This window comes from Xenopus laevis, chromosome 5S (assembly GCF_017654675.1).
Source record: "Xenopus laevis strain J_2021 chromosome 5S, Xenopus_laevis_v10.1, whole genome shotgun sequence".
In the NCBI taxonomy this organism is placed as follows: domain Eukaryota; kingdom Metazoa; phylum Chordata; class Amphibia; order Anura; family Pipidae; genus Xenopus; species Xenopus laevis.
In genome coordinates, this window is record NC_054380.1 from 81476842 (window position 1) to 81502145 (window position 25304).

The 25304-nt window shown below is 37.2% G+C and overlaps 1 protein-coding gene across 2 annotated transcripts in view; it reads left to right on the top strand.

Annotated features, from left to right (window-relative positions):
• Window positions 1-25304, top strand: part of khdrbs2.S (KH domain containing, RNA binding, signal transduction associated 2 S homeolog) — a 146118-nt gene that overhangs the window by 59350 nt on the left and 61464 nt on the right. For both annotated transcript variants that reach the window (XR_005961591.1, XM_018265525.2), the window contains exons 3-4: window positions 11027-11143; window positions 20038-20184. Coding sequence is in view for 1 of the 2 variants with exons in the window: in XM_018265525.2 (XP_018121014.1) it covers window positions 11027-11143; window positions 20038-20184 (264 nt within the window). In the remaining variant the exon portion in view is untranslated. The remainder of the gene's footprint in view (window positions 1-11026; window positions 11144-20037; window positions 20185-25304) is intronic.

The window sequence follows — 25304 nt, forward strand, 5'->3', positions numbered from 1 at the left end:
ATCACTCTGAATTCACTGGCATCAAATTCAACTGTGGTAGTGGTTCTTTCGATAATGGTAATGTCTAGAGGTTTGCTCCACGGTGGATATGAATAATCCTTGGGAGGTAGTCCCCAATCCTGTCTGCCTGTTGTACCTACACTCTGGGGAGTCCTATTTCTTGGGAATGAGGGATGCTCCCCAACAGGTGTATTATTGTGGTTGGTGGCATTATGTTATAAGGGGAAGAAAAGCCAAGGGAATAAGATGAAAAACATTATTAGTTCTAACATGCCTGCACAACCCCACCTTGAGAATGGTGTCCAGGTATCATATTGTTCTACTCTTTCCCTACTTCTGCTGCTGCTCCCAAATAGTCCCATGGTTCTTCACTGACGTTGAGACGACCCCCTCCCTAGTGGAGAGAACCCCCTTTGTAGTCAGACTGTATCTAAAGGACTATTTGGGTTCCCTAGCTACTTGCCCTAGTTCTTTTACTAGTTTACAATGACTGGAGTGTACCCAGGACACTCTTTCTGCGATTTCACCTGATAAGGCCCTTCCCACAATGGAGTCGACCAATTCTTCATTTTTATTACCTTTACCCACATGTAGCCTCCAGGCTTCACAAGTTCTATTGGGATGGGCTCTCCAGTATCTGGAAGAGAATTTGGAGTAAGCTCTTGTTTATTTAATATTCTGCACATGTTCCGCCAAACTTTGGTCTGCCTCTTCCTCGATGATCTGAAAAAGGCATTTATAATTACAAGGCAACATTTCTTGTTCTCCCATCTATTGAGTTTGATAAAATCCATGCAGATCTAAAATCTAAAATGAGTATGTTATTTACCATTCCTCCTGTTGAGACATGGCTTTGCCCATGACTCAAAATGGCAACATAGTATAAGAGTTTAGTAGGAAGGATTGGTTTTCCTTTTGGGGCAATAATATATGCCCTGTTTAAGTTGGGCCCCTTTAGAAACCAATTTGTGGTGTTCTGCTTCACTGACATTATTTTGCACGTCTTTGAGTAACCCTTGATCTAAAAAGTTTGTGTCTGGTGATGCAGTTAAAGCTTGAATGGGAATGTGCTTTAGCAGCCGCATCAGCTTTGGCATTTCCTAATGAGATCTTGGAAAACGGCCTGATTTACTGCTTGTAGGTCCTAAACCATGCAACAACTCCCATCAGGTTTTCCTCATCTGTTAGGACAGCAGGTCCACCACAGGCATTGACCCTCTCTTTAAATCTGGTTGCATACTGGACAACAGACTCTTGAGCATCATGGTTAAATTTGAAAACTGTTTCCCAATAAACTTCTGGAAAAATGGTGCCTTTGGTACCTTCCAGAGCACGTAAGCGTAACCCTACTTGGGCTGGGTCAGCATGATTAGTGTCCCAATTCATTTTGACCAACAAATGTTGGTAAGCCCCTGGACCACACACATGTTTGAGTACAACTAACATCAGTCCAATTAGGGTTGGACAAACATGAGTTCCTGTACAAATTTGTGTGGATTGGTGCGGGGATGTGGAACGTCTTGAAAAAGCCTTCTAAGATCTGATGCTGCCCATGGAATGTACTCTGTGTGTGTAATGTGACGTGTTGAATCAGCAGCCCCCGCTTCTACCCCTCTTCTCTAGTTTGTATTTACCGACGGGGTAGAACTTGGCTGGGGGGCTGGGAACTGCTTGTACCTCAGCATCAGAGCTGCTATTTTCAGCACTGAAAGATAAATTGTCTCTAAGGCGGTTTTCCTTTTGGTGTTGTTTCTCACTGTTCTCTATTTTCTGACTTAACCCCTTTGCTAGCAGCTTTATCTCTCCCTCTAGCTTTCTAGCTTCCTCATCTTTTGTGATTGTGTAAGAGGTTTGATTGGTATTTGATTCGGGTTGGCTGCTATTCTATGAAGTGGATGGTCGCCAAAGGCAATTAACCATCTGGGTGGTTATAAGGCACTTTCCTGATCTCACCAACATGTCCCTTCCCAGTAAGTTGAATGGACAATGGGAAGAGAGAATGAACTGATTAAGAATAGTCTGTTGAATGTCAGGGTCAGTTACGGCTAATAGTGGGGACAAGTATACTTTATCTAATTGTCCCCCTGCTATTCTTAGAAAAGTAAATTCCTCAGTTCTTTGGATAGTTGGCACATCAGGGGGGTGTATAAGGAATCTACATGCCCCAGTGTCACATAGGAAGGTAATGGATTTTCCCCCAACTTCAAGTGTGAGTTGGGGTTTCGACTTACATAAGAGACTACATTCTATGTCTTCTATATTAAGAATTATCCTCATTTTTCTCTGTTATTTACAGGGGAATGTATACTCTCAGAGAGTCATGCCTCCCCAAGGGGGCTCCTGTCATCCCCATTGCTCAATTCTGCTCGGCATTCTCTAGCAAAATGCACAGGTTTCTCACAATGAAAAAAAACCTAATTTCTCCTACGTCTTTTACTTACAGTATTTCCCTTTCTCGCTTGTCATCTCAACGGGGTCTGAACCCCTTCTCTCTGCCTATCTCGTCCTCTATCCTGCTTTACCACATACACATCTTCCTCTACTAAAACACATAGTTTAACCCTCGTTTTTTTTTGTTTTTGTTTTTTGGAGATGTCTTTCAGCATGTCTGGCATATTCATGGACTGCTTGCAAACCGGCTACCCAGTGGTCTACCATATGTTGACTCACAAAACTGCAAAGACATCCTCATAGGAATGCATTTTTTAGTTGTAGCTCATAAAGACTATCATTTACCATGCCCTGATCTGGTATAGGCACACCACTATATGTGTCAAAGACTTCCTTCAGTTTACAATAATATCAATCCACAATCCCTTAATTATCTTATTACCTGACATATAGTTGATCTTGTACCTTGCCTTTCTTGGCATTCCTTTATTTATTTTCCCTCCTATTACATTCCTCATAATATTGCATTGGAAAGAAACTTATAACTTCACAATAACGTATTTGCATAATGCTTTTACATTACGTGTCTAATGCCCAATGCTCCTGTATGAGGAGGCTGCCATATTTGTGCAGCAGGAGGCCGTTAGCATTAGAGTCTCTAACTGACAGGCTGACAAAACAGTCAGGTTGGCAAAACAGTCAGGTTTAGAAACTTCATCTAATAATTACTTACAAAAACAAACCTCCCAGGAAAGAAAAAAACAAAAAAACAATTAACGTGACCTATAGGTAACTTTTGATGTACATATTTTATCGTCAGTACCTCTCCAACAAGCAATCTATACTGTTCCTTGTCTAATATAGGGTTAAAATTAGAATACTCTTTCTACCTTTTAAGAACCTGATATTATTTGGATTCTGATCACGCATGAACTGAGCGTCCTCAGTTAGATCATTGATACTTTTACAGCATTTATTTCCCATGGTTAGTAGGTATAGATGACAAACAATTGACAAACAATTTTGTGGAGTCAAACGCCTGGTGAAGCAGTACTCACGGATATGGCCTCACAAGCTTGGAGCTCGGCCAAGTAAAACCTGAGGAGCAAGGTAGTCCGTTTGCCGAAAACGTTCACCGGTCAGTGTATCGCCCTTTACGGCCTGTCTGAGGGGTTGACCATTCCCTCTTTGACTCCCAAACACTCTCTTTCACACACTTTCAAACACAAATTCAGTGGTCCCCGGAGTACTCTTTATCTTTAACGTGCACACGGAGTTAGTTATTCCTGTAGTCTTCTCACACAGACTATGGACTTGTCCGCTTGTCACTCTGTTTCTTTATCAAAGGCGGGCGATTATGCCACTTAACACCTTAATATCAACAGTCTAGGTGACCGGACCCACTATCACTCCCTGTCTCTTTATCGAAGGCGGGCGATTACGCCACTTAACACCTTAATATCAACAGTCTAGTGACGGGACCTTTACGTAGCAACAGTCTAGGTGACTGGACCCACTATCACTCCCTGTCTCTTTATCAAAGGCGGGCGATTACGCCACTTAACACCTTAATATCAACAGTCTAGTGATGGGACCTCTACGTAGACAACTAGTAACAACAACAACAAAAAGAAAACATATACGTTACCAGATTCCAGTGACCCTGGTCGCTGTGTTCTTTGGAAACCGTCACTGTTCCCCCAAACGAGTGCAACTGGCCTCTCTTTACGACAGCTGTCGGAGGTCTTTCGGTTCAGTCCACAGAGAGAATAGGATTAACCCTCTGCAGTGACCACAGTCACGTTTCCCGTTTGAGAAGACAGATGTTGGTTTCCGGCTCGAAGGACCAAGTTGTTAGAAAAATCTGCCAATGACCATTCAGGGTTCAGAGGAATGTGATAAGTTTTATACTCGCTGCGAGGGGACAAGCAATACAGAAGTAAGCTGCAGGTTGACCAGCTAATACAGAAAGTAGCTGGCTTTTATAGATACTGTAAAATGTTACAATCTTTCTGCAGCTGATCTGGCCCCACGTTCATGTCATTTATTCAGGGGACAGTTAGCTGTGTACAAATGCACTGTTTCAAATTATCACAAAGACTTGTTATTGTTAAAGAAGCTACAATTATCACAAGGACATGTTATTGGTAAAAGAAGCTACATTTCACATATCATGCGTTTCAAGTATTAACTCAAGAATTTCCTTACATTTTTCTGTGATGGTATACTGGAATTTCAGTGGAAAGTGATATCAGGTATTTGGTTTTCAGCATAGAAATCATCTGCTGTACTAGAATACAGTTCCCAATCTTCCATTTTTAAATAAAATCAAAACTTTTAGTAACACCATATATTTAAGCACAAATATATTTTATGTGTCACTTTTTATACTATTTGAAAAAAATACGGACTTCTTTTACCCAAACTTTATTTTTGAATATTGACCAGATAAAAAAATTCAGCACAGAAGGCCTTTTTATAAAAATCTATGGGAGGTGTATTTCCAACATTAAAATTATTTTAGTTGCATTTGTAAAAGTCGAATCTATAAAAATTAATAGAATAATGCAATTTTCACTGTGATTACATTTATTTCTGTGACTTATTGCAACTGACTTTTTTCTTTGATTTATTGTAAATATGCTAGTGATTGTGTAAGTGCTTGATTGAGTTTAATCACAATTTTATTAACCCATATAATTTTCAGAAAAAACATGCTTGGTATACATTCTGTTAAACAAAATATAGAAGTAACAGTATATTAATGGTGAATATTTTAACCTCTAGGTAATTAGAATCTCTATGAAAAGAGTTTTTAAAAATACGAAAAAAGATGCAAACAACTTTTCCATTACTCTTTAGACTGTAACATCTAGTCCCTCGCTAAATATGTTGAGTACTTATTATTAATGATGCATTTCCTTCAGTGGATTTATTGTATTTTTATTTTTTATTCTTATGAATTATAACTAGATTACATTGGCTAGTTATAATTGTGTAGATTTGGTTGTCAGTGGGCTTGTTAAAAGTTTGATGGTCATTAACAGCCGTAACTTCCCTGTCAATCATATTGAGTCAGTTTACAGAAGACCTTCGGCTTTTTGTTTAAAAAGTTAAGAGAGAGAGATATTGAGTGCCCTTCCAGAGCAAAAAAAAGGTCATCTCTCTAAACTCATAACTCAACTACCTGCTTTACATACATCTCAGATTGTTCCAAGTTTCCCACAACTGAATTAGCATATGACAGAGCAGACTGACTTTCTGGGGAATTAAATAGGAACCAAGTATGTGGATTACTTGAAATAGGTGTCAAAATCTCATATTACTGTTGAATATTTATGTGATATGCAGTCATATCTAATGTCATCAATAACCAACCACAATGCCAATTATTATTTCATTTCTTTACAATGTTGTTTTATTGTAAGCAACATTTGACCTTCTGTTATAAAATCTCCCCCTAGCTACTATAAAGTATAAATGAACATTTTGTACTTGTCTGAGCTGCACAGTGTTGTGCAGTTGTACAGTTTTTGGATGCTTTCAAGTTAAGACATTGTAAATCCCCCACTGTGTTCTACAAACACAAACATATAGGGGATAGGTCATACATAGCATGTTTTCGGTGTGTAATTAGGAAATTGTAATGTGGCGTTTGGATACACAAGCATCTTTAACCATGTATATCAGACATATTTCTAACTTACACATGATTTTTTCTATTCTCCCACAACCCTTTTTAACTAATTTCCCACAAACCACCACAACAATACGTCAATGTGCATTGCTGCACTTATTAACACAATGTTCAATTACGACTGTTTGTAGCAATGTATAATTCAGCACTGTATCTTTATATCTGTAATAACTTGCCTAATGATTTTCACCAAAACATCTGCAATGAATACGGGGACCTGAGCAAAGGGAATTATAGTGGTATTGCAGGAATTCAGTAATCATGGTATGTAATGACATGGAACATAGGGGCAGATTTACTACAGGGTGAAGTGGCAAATGCTGGCGACAGTTTGCCAAAGTTACCGCCTGCAGGGACATTGGCAATTTACTAACGGGCACAGGAGCCAATTCGCTAGTGAAAGAGATAGATGCTTGCGCTCATTCGCACTCTATCACCAGACGACAATTCGCTCTGGCAAATGGATGTTACTCCACAAATTCACAAAAATGCGGATTTTACTGAACGTTACCTCTTTTGCCAGACTTACCTTCGCCAGTTCAGGCCAGTTCAGACCAGGCGAAGTGCAATGGAGTATATAGATCTTCCTCAGTCTTCTGTTACTTACATCATATTCTGGGAGTGATAGCCTGCAAAAGTCCTTACATTTTTTTGAGGGTAACCGGTTTCCCTCATACATTTTCTAACATATAGAACATTAACTATACAGTGCGCTCATGTGTAGAACATTATAGCAACTCTGTTGTCTTTATTAAGGATCCCTGGACTTGTGTAATAACAATGGAAATGTAATGTATTTGCTGCAACATATAACATAAAGACGTCCATTTAACTTTAAATTTCCTGGCGTATGCAAATCAACCTGAGCGCAAGACAAGAATTTGTGCTAGTGCAGAAATTAACGCTAGCACATGTTCTCTTTGAATTGTTTGCATTGCCAAAGTACCGCTAGCGCAAAGTCACCAGCGTTTCCTTTGCTGATGAGGAAATTCTTTGTAAAGAATCAGTGAAATGAAAGTAAAGCTATTTATTATTTGCAGGAATGTATATGCTAAACTTTGTTTCATTCGCTCACTATTCTGATAACACTGAATGAGCATGCCTTAATGAGAGAAGACAAAGTCTACGTACAAATTTACCTTCATTTACCACTGAAGCTTTCTGATAATAATGGGTATTATAATATTGTGATTCAAATGCCATGAATACATTTATAAACATTATATCATGTTTTACAGCTATAAAGTTGCATTTGCCAGTAAATACAACAGACTGGTACAATCTACAGCAACTGTGGTATTTTCTTTCCTGTTTTATCTCCTTTGAGACCAGCACACAAAAACTTATAAAAGTTTGACTTTATCATTCTTCAAACCTTGACAACATGAGTATCAATTCTATCATCTTTCCAGACCTCTGTATAATGTTTGGCGCATCCTCTTTGAAGAAATGCTCTGTGATTTTTCAATTAAAAAAGCCTTTGTGTTCTCTGTATTGCCTTTATTTTAGGACATCTTTTTCCCTTTGCTATTGTTCGTAGCAGGTTATAAATAATTAAATAGAAGTGTGCTCTCTCCTGCTTAGTTCCACTTTATTCTCCTTCACCTTTATTTGCTGAACTCATATTTCACCAAATCTCCTCCGATGATGCCTTTGTTTAATGTTCTGTGACTCATTCATCAGCTAATACCCTGCTGTTCTTAAAACACACACCATACCTTCTGTTTTCTTTATTTGACAAAAATGAAGTTTTTGAAACACTGTTAAATCTACTCTTGTGTCTGTATTAAACAAAGAAACCGTCATCATTACTTTCTGAAATTATGTTTTATTATTTTATATTCAACAAAGCAAAACCTAAAGGATCACAATCTCATATACATCAGTTTCAGAAGTATAGCTAAGGGATAAGGATCAAACCAACATTGATTATCCACACAATATTATATAATATATATATATATATAGTGTTGACATAGTCCAATATACTAGTGTGTGTGTGTGTGTGTGTGTGTGTGTGTGTGTGTGTGTGTGTGTGTGTGTGTATATATATATATATATATATATATATATAATCTATAACACCACTGCACTTCTCAAAAGCAGAACGCTTGGGCACATGGGAGCCCTGCTTTGCATCCTGGCTGATGAATAATGCAGGGTGTGCAGTGACAGCACATGTCCCACCACCATGGCACTCGTAACATTAAAATATTTCATCCATTATTTAAGCCACTTTGCCAATTTGAGTCAGAATGAGGCTCTCATATTACGGTAGAAAGCTACGTTAAAATAATATTATCCATTCTATGCAACTGATTAAAAAGGCAATGTCTATTGTTCCTGGTTATGCCATTCTTTAATCTAGTTATTCAGGGTCACTGTACATATATTAAGTAGAAAAAAAGATGTAGTTGTATCCAGATTTGCAGTGCAGTTTGATAATCAAATTAAAACAATAACCCTGTTTGTTATGGTGCCTGTTCACAAAGGCATTGCATCTTATGGCTATTCACCGCTCTCCCCTGGCATTAACATTATGGATTTATCTGACAGTTATCCATTTCACCCACAGCAGAGCAGCATCCTCTTATTTTCTGCAGCACCAGTAAAGCCGATTAAAAAACTGTCCATGTCTGTGTTGTCCAGAGTCGTCTGTGCTAAATACTCCTGTGATTATCAGAGAATACCAGCAAATGCTTTAATTACAGGGGAGCCATTCGAAAAGGAAGGATACGGCATGTCTACTTCTTTGCTAATGTGGAGCTGGTTAAGATTAGCACAGGAAGAAAAAGCACATATTTTCCAAATGAATGAAAATACCTAGCTTGCCGTTTTTTAAACAATATTTATGTAAGCAGAGAAGGAAGTGTGCCAGATGGCCTTATAAACTTATTCCAAATGGATAATAAGGATATACAATAAAACTCAGGCACAAAAAAAAATGATTTTGCCAGTGAATCTTCTGCTAGATTAAGGTCATGATGAAAATATTTTAGATATTTCAATAAAAGAAATTATGAACTTCCTACCAACCTAAAAATGCTCACTTAGATTGCTTATTGTTTTTTTCAGGCATAGTATGGAAACACGGAGTGTTATTAAAACGAGAAAGAGAGGATAGACTTTAAACTTTTTAAAAAAAAATTAAATATGTTAGTTCAGTGAGCACAGTGAGCAATAAGACTTAATGAACTCAGCCCTCACACCAGCAAATCAGTTAATATATCAGTAAATAACAATTTATGTGTGGCAAACCCGAAGACCAAATGGTGCTTAGCTTTAGAAGTATGAAATGAGTGTTTAAGCTTCCTTCATAAATGCTCTCCATTATCTAAGAAAGCTTCTAACAGAAGATAAAAATCTGTCACTTGTCCAAAGAATCAATAATGCTAAAAACTCTCCATTATAAAGATCCACTGTACAATATGCAGTAAAATGCATGCCTGACCAAAGGCAAGTCAGATAATCATATTGCGCTTATGTTTGTAGCTGTGTTCATACTGTATTTGTTACTCGCATCACATAATCGTCAGTGCTATCATGCGGTACATGTATTACTTATACATGAGTGGAATGCAATTATATTTTGAAATTATTGACTTTCACATCACAAACAGGCTTCTTTTATTAACAAAGGTGCAAATTAGTTCCAGTGCAGTAATTGCAAGCCAATATATATTTTCCTATACTCAAGAAAAATTTAATAAATCACTAGTTGTTTTTGTGCTAAAATGAAATGGACTCTAATGTAGTTTGTCACTTTGCTAAATAATTATTTTGTTTAGAACCTTTAGTCTGGTTTTCATCCAATTCTTCCTTTGTTCCATAAATATCTAGGATAGCATCAACCTGATTCTCTACAGCCTGATTTTGTTCACAAGCACATTCAATAGATATGTGTATGGTCATCATTCATTTATCACTGGGTGGAGTTAAATTTCCCGCCAAACATTATAAATAACTTCACATGTATATTTTAATATATCTACATATTTACATGTAGATTTAAGAGGATTATTTTGGAGTAGAAGGAAATAGCTGGCACAGACCAGCACTAAATGAATGCATTGCAGGCAGTGAAAGTCTAAATCTAGATGTTATTGGGTGCCCAGTGGCTAAAGACTGATTAAAAGTAAGAGGGCAAAAAAAAATGCAGGGATTACTGACCCACCAAGGGGTCCACCCAATCAAACTCGGCCTCTCCTAATCCATTGTATTACTTAACCAGCCTGGATGTATGTTCGTTGCTGCTAGATGCTAGACTCTAAATAAAGATTCACTGTACAAAATACAATTAAGTGTATGGCTAAATATCAAATACCAAAATTAGAATGAGGTGATGGCAGTTTGAACTGCAGTGACCTAATACATTTTGGATAGAATATTAACCCTTTAGAAACCATGCATGGAAGTCATGTTTAGAGTAAACCACAATAGTTAATAAAAGAGCTGAAGAATTAAACTGCTATGTGAAAATACTCACTATTAATAAGCTACTAAAGTAGAAACGTTAAATTTAGTTAAAAAACATACCACTTTTATTTTTCCAGGACTTTACTACTTGAATATCATTTGTATCTACTGTTGTTTTACCATCCATCTATTTTCAAACATAATTTATAAACAGTAAATTAATGTATCCCAAAAACAAAGAATTAAATTGTATTTGAGAATTATAAATACTGTAGATCGTTAAATTACAAAGATCATAAAGAAAGAGACAGACTTGCTGTCATTCTTCTATTTTAAGGTATTGCTTTGCTTTTTTTTATCTGTGTGCTCTGTACCTATTATGAAAGTGGGTATTGCTCATGAAAGTGGGTATTTGCATTTAGTTCGTGATTTTGGAATAATGTTATCCTAACTATTTATAATATAGTTGCTGTAGCCATTGTAAATTGTCAGCCTAATTTAAAGAATATGTTTGTTTTTCAGTTCAATTTTGTGGGGAAGTTGCTTGGCCCAAGAGGAAACTCTTTGAAGAGGTTACAAGAAGAAACTGAAGCAAAAATGTCAATCTTAGGAAAAGGCTCAATGAGAGACAAAATCAAGGTACCGTTTTTTTTAAATATGAATATGATACATTAGATAACTCTAATAGCAAGCATTATATTGTTTATAAAAGGATTCTTAACTATATTGTGTACCTAGTTGGGCCCAAGGGTTAAAAAGGGGAAGAGGAGAAAAGTAAAGAACAGGAGGGTCTAGAGGTAAATAAATAAAATGAAAAACAATGCATGATAAGGAGGATAGGAAAGAAAAAGGAAGATAAACGCAAGGTAAATATAAATACAAAAGAAGGTAAATGAGAACTAAAACATAAGTTGACATGGAATTGTTTTTTAAACTGCTCTGGAAGCCAGTTTTATATTTCACTGACTATGCTGCTGTAGCCTGTGACAATGTTTCCTTGAAACTTGAGGTATGACAGAATGATTCTATATGGAATGTACGGCCCAGTTCCAGCACTGTACCCAGATCTTCTGAAAAGCTAGGCCCTAGTATTATTCATTTTAATGGAAGGAATATCAAAAACCTTATTACATTGATTAAAACTATGGTGAAACAAATAAGATACATTTCTCCTGTTTAAATATATAGCTTATGTGTCATAATCAAACTGTGCATTACATGTTATACAGATGTTGTAATATGTAAGAATTGTTCAATAATAACCTGTACAAAAAGATACAAATCAACAAGCTTTGAATTCTGTTACTTGACACTTTGGGCATATACATTGTGTTAAAAAATATGTGTTATTGTAGACTACTGAATGCAAAGTAGTCAGTCCAAGATATTTACTCTTTCACTTTACTTTGCACTCCATATGAAGTTTCTTTGAGACTGTATTTTTCCATAGAACAGTGGCAAACAAAATCCTTTCTTTTTCCACCAAGGACAAAATCATACATTTCCTTTGTGTGCATACAATATTGAGTGTTTGCTTTATTTGCATCACAAGCAGAACTGTATTCAGCAGTGTGACTGATTCATTGTATCGCACACATCTAAGAACATGGTCGGCATAATACTGGTTTATATATATTTTTTTTTTATTTGTCCTTCATTCCCTTACTTTTTACCCCAGGATGATTGATTTCTTAAAGCTTTTTAGCCTTTCACAAAAATAAAATCAAGCGCAAAAAAGCATTTCCTACAATGTTTTTTATAAACTGCATGAAAACACATATTATGATACATTTTAATGTATAACCTCGCAACAGCATTTGTTACTTGTTCTTTCATTTTTTCAAGGGCATACTGATGTAAGATTGCATTTAGAAAACTCTTGCAAGTTGTTTTTGTGCTCACTTACATTTCCTGTTCTATGAGGGAGGGGTCTCCTATCTCCTGTGTCTCTTATGACACTTAGGGGCAGATTTATTAAGGATCGAATTGGAAAATAAAATTTGAATTAGAATTTTCAATTTTTTTTAGTCAAAACTCTCAAACTCAAATTGTGACTAGATTCGAATTTTAATTAGCATTTTGAGATTTATCAAACCTATACCCTGATAATAATTAGATTCAACTAGTTGCCACCTTAATCCTGCAGAGTTCATGTATAAATTCAATGGGAGAGGTCCAGTGACTAATTTGAAGATGTTATTAGCCTTCCTGACATTCAAGTTCTTATCTGAGAAAAAACTCAATTTGAGTTTAGTCAGATTAGATTAGAATTTGATTCGAGTTTCGAATATTCATTCAGGTTTTAGATATTCTATTTTTTTCTTTAATAACCTCCCAGTTGAATTTTGAGTATATTGGAATTAATTTGAGTTAAAAAAAACTCATGAATTCGAAATTGACCTTTGATAAATGGGCCTTTTAATCATTGTGATTGCATACATATTTTAAATTTTTTTAATTTCAGGAATAAAAGCTTGACAATTTAGAATTTGAAATAACTGTCTAAATCTTTTCTCCTCAAATGTGGGGTAGTATGGACTCAAATGGGTAATTGTAAAATATTATTCAGTACATTTTAGTGAGGTTTTATTTAAGCATGCCTGTTATTGACATAGAGTGATTTTAATGAGTGCTACCACAAAATGTAGCTATAGCAAACATTGTTTTAACATCACACAAAGCAGCACAGCACATTATTTCAACCTTCATCTACTGTGAAATAGATGTGATAAGGTTCTTTTTAAAATGAAAGGTATTGTAACTCTGTGAGTGAAATATCCAGATAAAGTTTGCACAGTTTATGACTGTTTCAAACAGATAATTATGTAATTTTCCTTGATCTGCTTTTTTCCATATCTTAGTTTTATCACATATCTAAGACTGGGTTATTAGAGATTGTTCTATCTTTTCATTAGGTCACACAAGAGCATTACAGAATACAAAAGGATTGCAGAGTCTGAATTTTCTTTTGTCATTTGAATACATCTGAAAGGGAAGAAAGTAGATGAATACAGTTCACTTTGAATTTGATTTTAGAAACAGGATTACTTTGTGGCCCTGGAAAATTCACTTCCCCACCACCTCACTATCATGTGTGATAGACTAAGCCTTTTGCTCCCTGTTTTTGGACTAGAAGTAAATAAAACGGTTTTGATATCAATGCGGTGTACAAATTTGTTCTTTAATTGTAAAATGTTACCAAACATTTAGGGGGTTATTTATCAAAGTTCGAATTTATCTCAATATTTTCTGAAAAAAACTCCGACCCAGTCCGCACTGGTTTTTTCGGCTTATTTATTAATATACTTTGCTGAACATTTTGTTTATGGGGAAAAATCCATGAACAATACAAATTTTATGGAATTTCCACCCGAAAACTCAGTTTTTTCCAATTTTTTATGATTTTTGCCCAAAAACCCCATAAACTTCGGATTATTGTATGAAACCCAGCGCAGATCAAAAAATCTTTGGGACTTCTCCCATTGACTTATATGCAATCTTGGCAGGTCTGAGGTGCCGGATTTTTGGATTCAGACTTTTTCCATCCTCGGGGTATAATAAATTCAGAAAAATGTGTGTTTTTTAAAAATTCAGATTTTATACTAAAAAAACAAAAAAATTTGTTATTCGGAGTATAGTAAATAGCCCCCTTAAAAAATTGCCCATCAGTTATGATGCTTGAGCTGCAGGGCATTCTGGTCCAAGTTTTACTTGTCGACAGGAATTTTGCACATGAAAATCTTGATGTCTCTCAAAAAAAAAAAAAGTTTATTTTTGTCTCTGGACATTGGCTTAATACTTGGTTTCTCATACATTGTGCAATTCTCTCTGACCCAGTTGTGTAACCTGGGAGCAGGTTTACTAAACTGCAGTCACTTCTGTAATTTCTGTTGTTATAAAATCCTTGGTACTTAAACTGTTTTACAAGGTTTAATAAGGTCTAACACCAAGATTATTGCCTAGTCATGCCCAATTGACATCACTTTGTATCACCATACAGGGAATGTAATTCAGTATAATAATTGAAGAAAGGTCGGCAAGCACTCCTGGAACCACTCGTGTGATAAAAGACAGCTTTATTTCAGTAAGTTAAAGGAAAACTATACCCCCCAAACAATGTAGGTCTCTATAAAAAGATATTGCATAAAACAGCTCATATGTAAAATCCTGCTTCATGTAAATAAACCATTTTTATAATAATATACTTTTCTAGTAGTATGTGCCATTGGGTAATCATAAATAGAAAAAAAATTTAAAAAAAATAAGGGCCGCCCCCTGGGATCGTAGGATTCACTGTACTCACAAACATACCAACAAACGATACATGTTAGGTCACATGAGCCAATTAACAGACAGAGTTGTGTCTTTTGCTTCCCCACTTCTTCCTGTTACAGTTAGAGTTGAAGTATTTCTGGTCAGGTGATCTCTGAGGCAGCACAGAGACCATCACGAAATGGTGGCTCAAGGCAAGAGATGTAAAAGGGCAATATTTACTTAAATATATATTCCAGTTTGGTAAGATTCTTTAATATGCCACTTAACATGATATGAACTATCTTAAGTGTTCATTTTGGGGGTATAGTTTTCCTTTAAAAGCATGAGATCCTGACGCGTTTCGTATCATTCGTACCATGCCTATAACTACGTATCGTTTGGATACGAAACGCGTCAGGATCTCATGCTTTTAACTTACTGAAATAAAGCTGTCTTTTATCACACAATTGGTTCCAGGAGTGCTTGCCGACCTTTCTTCAATTCCTCACTCACCCTCTGCTACCGGTTCGGCTGATGCACCCTGGCCACTCGACTCACGTGAATAGTGCATTTCCCTATAAGCTTAAGTGATGTTGAAGAGCCGGTTTTAATACAAGTGTGGGACCTGGGGTTTCTTATACTTAAACAAAAGGGAAGGGCCGCACTAGCTCACCGCTCTCCCCTCTGATCAGGTGCACAGTCAGACAGTGACCCCACTGTGTATACGACAAGACATTCGACGGCAGACGGCACTTCTGAAAAAAGAGGGTTTATTGGAAATCCTGCTGGAATACACCTAACGCGTTTCGGGAGAACCTATGATTAAGGGATAACTCCCGAAACGCGTTAGGTGTATTCCAGCAGGATTTCCAATAAACCCTCTTTTTTCAGAAGTGCCGTCTGCCGTCGAATGTCTTTTCTTATACTTATTCTTATGCTCTTGCCTCAGTGTCGTGTCACTTGTAATAATATCTTTTTAGATTAAAGATTGTACTTTTAATGTTCCTGCGGTTAGAGATAAAGTTTAAGATTGAAGCTGCAATTCTATTGTGTGTAATTTCTTCAGTATAATAATGTCATAAATCTGTATAGTGGGTGAGATCTGATGCCAGTTAGTAGTATTACCAGTGATCAACAGTGAGTCTTTTAGGTAAAAAACTATGATTGTAGCATTTGTGAATTCAACAAATTAAAAATTCAAAAATTCAATTCAATGAAATAATATTCATAAAATATGAATTGTCCATACAGTATCTGATGATACAACATTTCTAATATTGACGTTATTAATACAAATTATTTCTGATTCATATAAACTATTCATTTGTGTTTTGCAATGGCACAAAAAAATCAACTAGATTTATAGTATATGAAGGACTTACAATTCATCAGAAATAATGCTGAAATTTGCGGTTATGCTAATAACTCCAGCTATCACAACCAGGCAAATTTCAGGCATTCCATGTAATTAAACATGGGACTCATAAGATAAATGAATAAAGCTTACCCTGGAGAACCTTCAAACAATAGTATTGTTTATTTCGATATACACATATCGAAATAAACAATACTATTGTTTGAAGGTTCTCCAGGGTAAGCTTTATTCATTGATCTATGAGATTTCCTGACTTGGCGGAGTCAGGCACCCTGTCTGAGAGCTGATACGAATTGATACAAACGCTGCAAGGATATCACCTAAAGCATTGTGACTATTTGACTCATAAGATAACATTATTTTATTAGTAATCTTTCCTTATAGAAAGGAGCAGATTTACATAGGGTTGAATATCGAGGGTTAATTAACCCTCGATATTTGACTGCTGAAGGTAAATCCTTCGACTTTGAATATCGAAGGATTTACCACAATTAGTTCGATTAAACGTTTTTTCGTTCGATCGAACGATTACATTTCTTCGAATCGAATGATTTGAAGGATTTTAATCAATCAATCGAACGATTTTTCTACGAGCAAAAAAACCTTAGAAAGCCTATGGGGACCTTCCCCATAGGCTAACATTGAGGTTCGGTACGTTTTAGGCGGCGAAGTAGGGGGTCAAAGTTTTTTTAAAGCGAAAGTACTTCGACTATCGAATGGTCGAACATTTGAACGATTTTTAGTTCGAATTGTTCGATTCGAAGGTCGAAGTAGCCAATTCGATGGTCGAAGTAGCCAAAAAAAAACATTCGAAATTCAACGTTTTTTTTATTCTATTCCTTCACTCGAGCTAAGTAAATGGTCCCCTTTGTGTTTTCAAGGCAGCTAATGAAGAGCACTTAAATTGCTATAAAAAGGTACTGAATAATATAATTTTCTAATTACAATCCATGACCTGCACTGGATATCTTTGCAAGTTAAAAGTTTTAAATTTATCTTTGTTGCAGAAAGGAAAATGAAGATCTCATTCTCTGTAAACTACAATGCTCACAGGGAATGGTACATAGGAATTATATTTGAATTTAAGCAGATTTTGAAAGATTCCAACGTTATTGCTGATGCTTATTTTGAAATACTTAATCTTGTTTCTGGCAGTGTTTCTATGTTTATTAGCTCTTTTTATCCCAAGTTTACCCTAAAGGCTTTACATTTGCAGCATAGCTTAATTAGTTTTTAAAAGCTGTTACATGGTGGGCCTTCATTGAGCTTATACAGTATATTTCAGCCCTCAGCAGTTAACTTCCACGATATCAGACTTGAAGCAATTGCCTGTTTGACCTCTCATTATTCAGAAATGCTTGGCTATAACAGCAACTTGTCAGTCCAGTCCAACTATAGGTTTGAAAGGGTGAGGATGTCACATTCCATGGGACTTTTACAGTCTCCAGCCTGGTCATGGGCTTCATAATCTTGTTTGTATGACATGTTAATTTTATAACTGCCTGGGAACATGGAGAATATTGGATAATGGCCTAACTATTTGAAAACCTTTGATAGCCCTGCTGGATATAATAGTTTACAACTGAAATTTAAAAAATCTTTAATGTTAAATATGTTTAATGTATTCAAAATATGTTTAATTTATTCAAGGGATTTATAAAAAATATTTATCACATACAATTTCTGCACCCATATTAAAATAAGGCATCTGCCTTTTTGATAATTCACCTTGCTGGTCCAGTGGGCCGGCGGGGACGCCCGCCGCATGGTGGTGCTGCATCTTTTTCTTTGCCAGTCCTATGGTGCGAGCAGTGTGAACTCTCAGGTTTTACGCGTCGCGAGCGTGATGACGTCATCGCGTTTTGGTGCGAACTTTGAATGTTTAAAGGGGTTTTGGGCTGGAAATCATTGCCCGTTGTTAGGTCTAACTTGCTTGGTATCTGGGTGTGATTTCTGTGTGTTTGATTCGAGTTTTGTTCCTTGGCTGTCTGACTATCCTGAACTCTGTCAATCCTGACACTTATAGTAATAACGCTCAAAAGCTGCAATCTATAGAGCCAGTCTCAAGGGCCAAAGTCTCTTTTGGAATATAGCCCCCAGTCCACAAGGGCCCAAATATCAAGTTTCAAATATATACTCCAAAGAGTGCCTATGATTAATTACCAGTTGGTATGAAACGCGTAAGGTGGAACATGAATGGGTCTGTATGCCTACTTTTTTTTACATTTTGTATTTAATAAAAATATTGATTTTTAACTTTGAATAGAACTCTTTGGAGTATATTTTTGAAACTTGAATCCTGAAATTTGCCTGCCTGACTATTCTGAACACTACCAATATTGACCCTTGCCTGCCTAACTATTCTTTGAACGCTGCCTGTACCGACCCTGGCCTGATTGACCTTGCTTGAACTCTGCCTGTATTGATCACTGTTTTTCTTATCCTGCTTGAACTCTGCCTGTACCATCATGGCCTGTCTGACTACGCTTTTTGTCTATTCCCTGAACTGTTTTCTTCCATCCAAAGGAGAGACAAACCCCTTATTAAAGAAAAGCCTACCCCACATAGACCACTCCCCCCAGCCTAGCTGCTACCCAGGGCAAATGCCCATCCATTTTGGTGCATACACAGTCGACGCAAACCGGGAAATTGTTCCAACTACGAATGCGCTGATCCACCAGTCTCATTCTCAGATTACCGAAGGCCCGGAAGATGTAAAAAGTTAGGGTCATTTGCCTAGGGTAGCAGCTAGGCTGGGGGGGGGTCTATGTAGGGTGGGGGTAGGGGTCTTTATAATAAGGGATTTGTTTCTCCTTTAAGACCTGGCGGCATCTGAGTAGCTGAGGGCTCCTACCGAGGCCAAAGGCGGCTGCTACAGGGGGAAGATTGAGCCATGACCAGGGAGCTTAGCACTTTTTCTAAATTTAGGGAGCCGTACGTGACAACCTTGACTTGTAGCACAATATTCTCTAACATTGACATCCATTCTGAATAAAATTGCATAACTGTTGGTAGCACTCATAACCTCAGCCACATGCAAGTCTCCAACTTTGAAGGGGTCTAAATTGTTAACTACATTCTCCACACATACAGGAAAAAAGGGGCAATTTGTGGTGAAAAATAGCATTCTACACTTGCTTATTCATATAGTAGAATCATTCATCTGCCTTTTCATTAGGGGTGGAGATTCTAATGCAGACAATACAGTCACAATATGAAATATTCTGGGGAGCAGAATTTAGTTTGAAATGTAATTTAATTCATATTGTACTTAATTAACAAAAACTACAATGCTGAGTTATAGATGAGAATGTGTTCATCCTATTTTAAAATGAGATAGCAAATACTTGGTTGGGATCTCACAAAGAGGTTGCCAAAAGATATTTTTCTTTTGCATTCTGCAAATTTTGCTCTGAATTATAATTAATCCTGTGTTCATCCTTTGGGATATATTGCTCCAATTTATAGTGAGCTTTTGATGACTGTAACATATATATAATGGTACATTTGGTAAATTCCCCACATGGATATTAATTCAGAACCTTTTAGACTGTGAAAATTAGCCTCGTTATTTTTAGAAATTGCATGCATGTATTTATGTGATTAATTAACCACCATGTTGATTATTTTTATAAGGTTGTTCGTGGTATACATGTGGTATAATTTTAATGTATCATTAAATGATAACATGTTATGAAATTATTTTCTGTATCAGCCCTTGTTTGGATGGAATGTCTAATTCTGTTTATATGATTCAGAGCAACGTTTATTAGGTATATTTTGAATATCTGTTATATCTACTATTTTTTTGTATATTTCATGTATATAGTTTCACATTGCCTGGAAAAAAAATGTAGATTTGTTTAGAATCAATGCAAATAATAGTCTAAATACTATCTTTCAGGAAGAAGAATTAAGAAAGAGCGGGGAAGCGAAACATGCACACTTAAGTGATGAGCTTCATGTGTTAATTGAAGTATTTGCTCCACCAGGAGAAGCTTATTCCCGAATGAGCCATGCATTAGAAGAGATTAAAAAATTTCTTGTTCCAGTAAGTGTCAAAAATCTATCAGTTTGTTTTCATACATCTAGGGAAATGCTGTCCAACTTCTATGGTACCGGTGGCTGGAACTTTTTTTCTGGTCTACATGGTGGAGGGCCGATAATGGAAGCCAGTGTTAGCCGCTACCTGTTTTTAGATCACACACAGTGCTTGAATTGGGGCGGGATGCGGCGGGATGCCATGCCGCCACTTCTTTGCGGGATGCAAAGATTTTGCATACCGGAGCTTTTCTGTGCTGACATTTTTTTTACGTCACTTCAAGCGTCCATGCTTGTACTGTCCTGCTTTAAGCTCCCTATAAAGGCTGGCAGTGATTGGACAACAGTGTACACATTGAACCTGCCTCCCCTCCAATTGCTGCACAGCTCTTCTTAAGCGCGCGCAAAATGAAAGTGCAATTTGGCCGGGAGAACCTGTCTGGACTCAGCGTCGGACTGTGGGGGACCAGGGCCCACCGGACCTGCAGCACAGTGGCCCCCACACCATTCCCAGCTGCAACCCACCTCAGGGACACCCATTCAGCTCGCCAATCCCTCCCTGCGCGCCACAGTTTCCTTCGTGTTACAGCGATCAGCAAGGGAGGTAAGTAAGCAGGAGTGCAGGGAGCGGGTCTGGGTTGGAGGGCCCAAAAGAGCCAATTCCCGCTGGCCTAGTCCGACGGGGGGGGGCAGTTTGGTTGCAGGAGCAGTGAGTGCCCATATGCAGTCAGGCAGAGTTACCCGATTTCAGCTGTAGTAGCCGAGTTAACAGGTACCGGCAGTATTGATGCGCTGCTGCAGGGAAAGGAAGAGAAGCCCCAGTGTAAGTAACAGCCTGCAGAGTGGAATCCACTCGCCTCCAAAAACGGCAATGTAGGAATCACTTTATTTACTTTGACTACATGCTATCAGTACAGATTGTCACAGAAGGTTACGGATCCGAATTGAATCCTGCATTGTGTTTGTGTTCTCACACAGCTCACTCCTCCGTCCTGCCATTTATAATGCGCTGATTTTCCCCATCGTGATGTCTCCGTCCTGGCCACAAATCAAGTTGCGATCTCGGCTTCTTTGCAAAGTGCGTATTTTACTTCTGTGATCCGTGCTCCCCCTCAGTCATTGTGCTTTTCAATCTCCTCTTCCCACTTTAGTTCTTTGTTCTCCTTCTTTGCCCCTCCATACCTTTTTCATATCTCCTTCCTCAAACCTCCCTCCCCCCTCTCTGTACTTGTTATTTAGTGCTCCTCTGCAAAGCACATATTTCACTCTGGTGCTCTAACCTCCCCCCTCAGTCACTGTACATTTCTATATAATTCCTCTGACTTCAGCCTTATTTCATACTATATTTCACTCACTGCTCCTTTTCCATGTCATTTTAACAAATCCTGTTTTAGCAGGCATTTGCAATTTTTAAAAAAGCCACTTCGTTATATTTTTTTTATTGCAGCCAACGATTAATAAATGGTAAGATTAGTATTTAAATTAAATAGGAACATAAGTAATTTAACTAACTTGTAAGTCCAAATGCAGGCCAATATGAACTTTGCCTGTCTGATTGGCTGGACAAAAAAAAACCATGGCTCTTTTAAATATTAGAAATGCCTGCTTAAACAAGATTGGTTAAAATTAAATAATTAAAAGGATATTGGCTGGAAGTTTGCAGTATTATGTAAAACATTATGGGCAGGAAGTTAAAATGGGTACCTCATAGAAAATGAACAGTGAACTATAGTATTAAATAATGCAGAAGTCAGAGGGAGAAGAATGAAAAGTACTAAGACTGAGGTGGGAGCACAGAAGTAAAATACTCACTTTAGAGGAGCAAGATCTCAACTTGATTTGTGGCCAGGACAGAGACACAATGAGGGAGATCAAAGCATGATATATAGCAGGACAGAGGAATGACTGCAGCTTTTTACCATGTGTGAGTACAATTCCTGGCAGGCTGCATTCATTTATATATGAAATTGTCTATGTGCCTCCCTGCTATGGGTTCTGGGGATATTTATACATGAAATTGCCACGACGCCATCCTGATTTAGTTGGGGGCGTGGCAACAAAAGGAGCGTGGCCACCAGAAACATTTTCATGGCGCGCTGCGCGCGCCACATCCTTCCTCATACCAGACCATTTCTGTGGGCGGGGCTGCACATCACACATACACCATCCCTTCACCTTTTTGTTCCCAATTCAAGCACTGATCACACACACTTTAAACCACACCCATGTTACCATAAGACCATGTCCAATTAATAGCACACCAAAAAACCAAATGGTTGGTGCTCACTGCACGGATGTCACTCATATGTGAAAAAAGTTAAGTCATATTAAGACACACCCTTAAATCCATATGCCTCCTCCTCCCCTGTGGATAACACAGTACCCCCAGCATATGATTAAACACCTTAGGGGCCCCTAACAATAATTTTCAAATGCTAACAAACCCCCAGAACAAATACCAGGCTTATGTTTCACAGGCACTGAGCAGGGCATACACAGGCAGAGTTTGGCACACCCAGGGAGCATAGGGCAGGCAGAGTATGGCACACCAGGGAGCATGGGCAGGCAGAGTATGGCACACACATGTAGTATGGGAAAGACAGAGCAGAGCATTGCAGACACATGGAGCATAGGGCAGGCAGAGTTTGGTACACACAGGGAGCATAGGGAGGCAGAGTATGGCACACACAGGGAGCATATGGAAGGCAGAACAGAGCAGGAGACAGGGAAACCCATCAGGACCACTCTAAAATGTACTACATACAGTGATACAGTGCTGGTGCCCCATTAGCATTTTGAATAAAGTGTGAACAGGTGAACAATGTGGGCAGTTTCAGTCTAGGTCTCAGGTGTGAACAGTACAGGGCTTTAGGATGTGAACAATAGAGGTGTACAGTGTGAACAATGCAGGGGGGGATTACATGTGTGAACAATACAGGGGATTACAGTCTGAATTTGAGGTTTAAACAATGCAGGGGCCAATTAATCTCAGTACTGATACCTTGTAAATCTTACACATGGTAAGCAGACACAGCAGGCAGACTTTCATGTGGAGAGCCACAAAAGGGGGGCTGGGGGCCGCCAGTTGGACAGCCCTGATCTATGGAGGTTGTTTATCAAAGTCTGAATTTATCTCAATATTTTCTGCTTCAAACTCCGATCAAATCCGCTCTGGTTTTTTACGCATATTATTATATTTTCCCGAAAATACGCTTTTTCACGATTCCTTCTTATTTTTCATCAGACTTTCATGATTTTATCAGATTTTTCACCCGTAAACTCAGATTTTTGAAGGCCATCTCTCACAGACTCCATTATAATCAAATAACAATTTTTTCCTTCTTCTCTGTAATAATAATTCACTACTTTGTACTTGATTCCAATATAATTCATCCTTATTGGAGGTAAAACTATTCTATTAGGTTTAATATTTCAACTATTTTAATGTAGACTTAAGGCATGGAAATTCAAATTATGGAAAAATCCCTTATCCAGAAAATCCCAGGTCCTGAGCATATTGAATAACAGGTCCTATACCTGTATAAAATTCTGGATAATAAACATTGATAATGAATTGTATAGGGCTGTTAGGACATAGTATTGCCCCTGCTTTCTACATTTACAAGTTGACTCTACAAAAATAGTTATTTTGAAGCTTGACAGAAAATTATCATGGATGTTTGAAGCTGTAAGATTGGATATAAGGAGTTAAAAAGAAGTAAATCTATTTAAGCAATGTAATATCAGTCAGTCACAGTAGAATGAGAGATTAATTACATTCACTGCACATAACACACTACAGGTTTATATAATAGTACTGCATGAACCTAGCACTGTTTAACAAGGAAAGGCGACTGTTCATTTTAGCTCAACTACTTGAGTCAATGTGGTAAGAATAATTATTAAGCCTTGTTAGACATGTAGACATGGTATTTAAAGCTCTTTTATCAATTAAAAAAGGACTGGTTCATTAAATGAAGTGACAGCTGATTTCCCTTTTATTAATGGGTCTATTTATTATAGGTCAAGTTTGTCTGGCCGAGTTTTTTAGAGGAAAAACTTCAATTTTTAGAGATTTAGTATGCCCCAAAGTAACAAAACATTTGAAAATATTCCAGATAAAACCTGCAGAATTCATATAAAAGTCAATGGCAGATGGTCCCTTTAAGCATTTGAAAATGTTTTTTTGTCTTAACGATTTGCCTTCCTGGTTTTTGGTGTTTTTGGGGTGTTTTATGCAGTTTTTGCTAAAAAAAAAACTTGAATTATTCAAGTATTTTGGTGACAAATTTGAGTTTGTCGCAGAGCAATGTGAAAAAGTTGCACGATTTGAATCGCCACACAATTTTGACACACACACCGTTTGATTTTGTTGCAACTTTTTTGGGCTGAATCATTAGTAAATCAGTCAAATTCGTGGATGGAGTTATGTTAAGTTTGTTTTACTAAAAAAACGGGAAAAAGTTAGATTTTAGTAAATTACCCCCTAAGTGAAGGTATAGGGTAAGGGTAAACTACTGCAGTTGTCAGGGGTACACCAGCTATATGAACTGAAAACATAAAGAGCTAGCTGATTAGGGCCTAAATATGGTCTAGGTTTCTTAACAGGAATTGTCTAGGTTACTAAATCTTAATGGTGTGTTAAAATATTTCAAGATATGAAGCATGCATAGGAAGGAGGAGAACTTTGCTTGAAACAAGTAAAGCCCCCTTTATATACATATTGTAATTCAAAAAATGTTTCTATATTTTAATATGTGATATTCATCCAGTAAATTCAGTTCCACTAAGTTCATAATGTGAAGTAGTTTTTAAATGTAGTATTTTTTTTTAAAATTAAGGCTTATCTGCTTCATTTAATATTTCCTGTTATATGTTTTAATAAAAAAAAAAAACGTACACTTTTCAGTCCTGACACACATCTTTGTTATTGGTGTCTATTGTATTTGTGCTTAAAAAAAATGACCCATTAGCATCCGTTGTAAAAGCTTTTTAGTTGTTTCCATTTTGTTTGATTATTTTGAGTTTTCTGGCCGTCAATTCAATTAAGTGGTTTTTAGAGCGACGATTAGAAAAAGTTGCACAATTCAAATTGAAGCTCGGTTTTGTTGTGACTTTTTCTCGCACCAA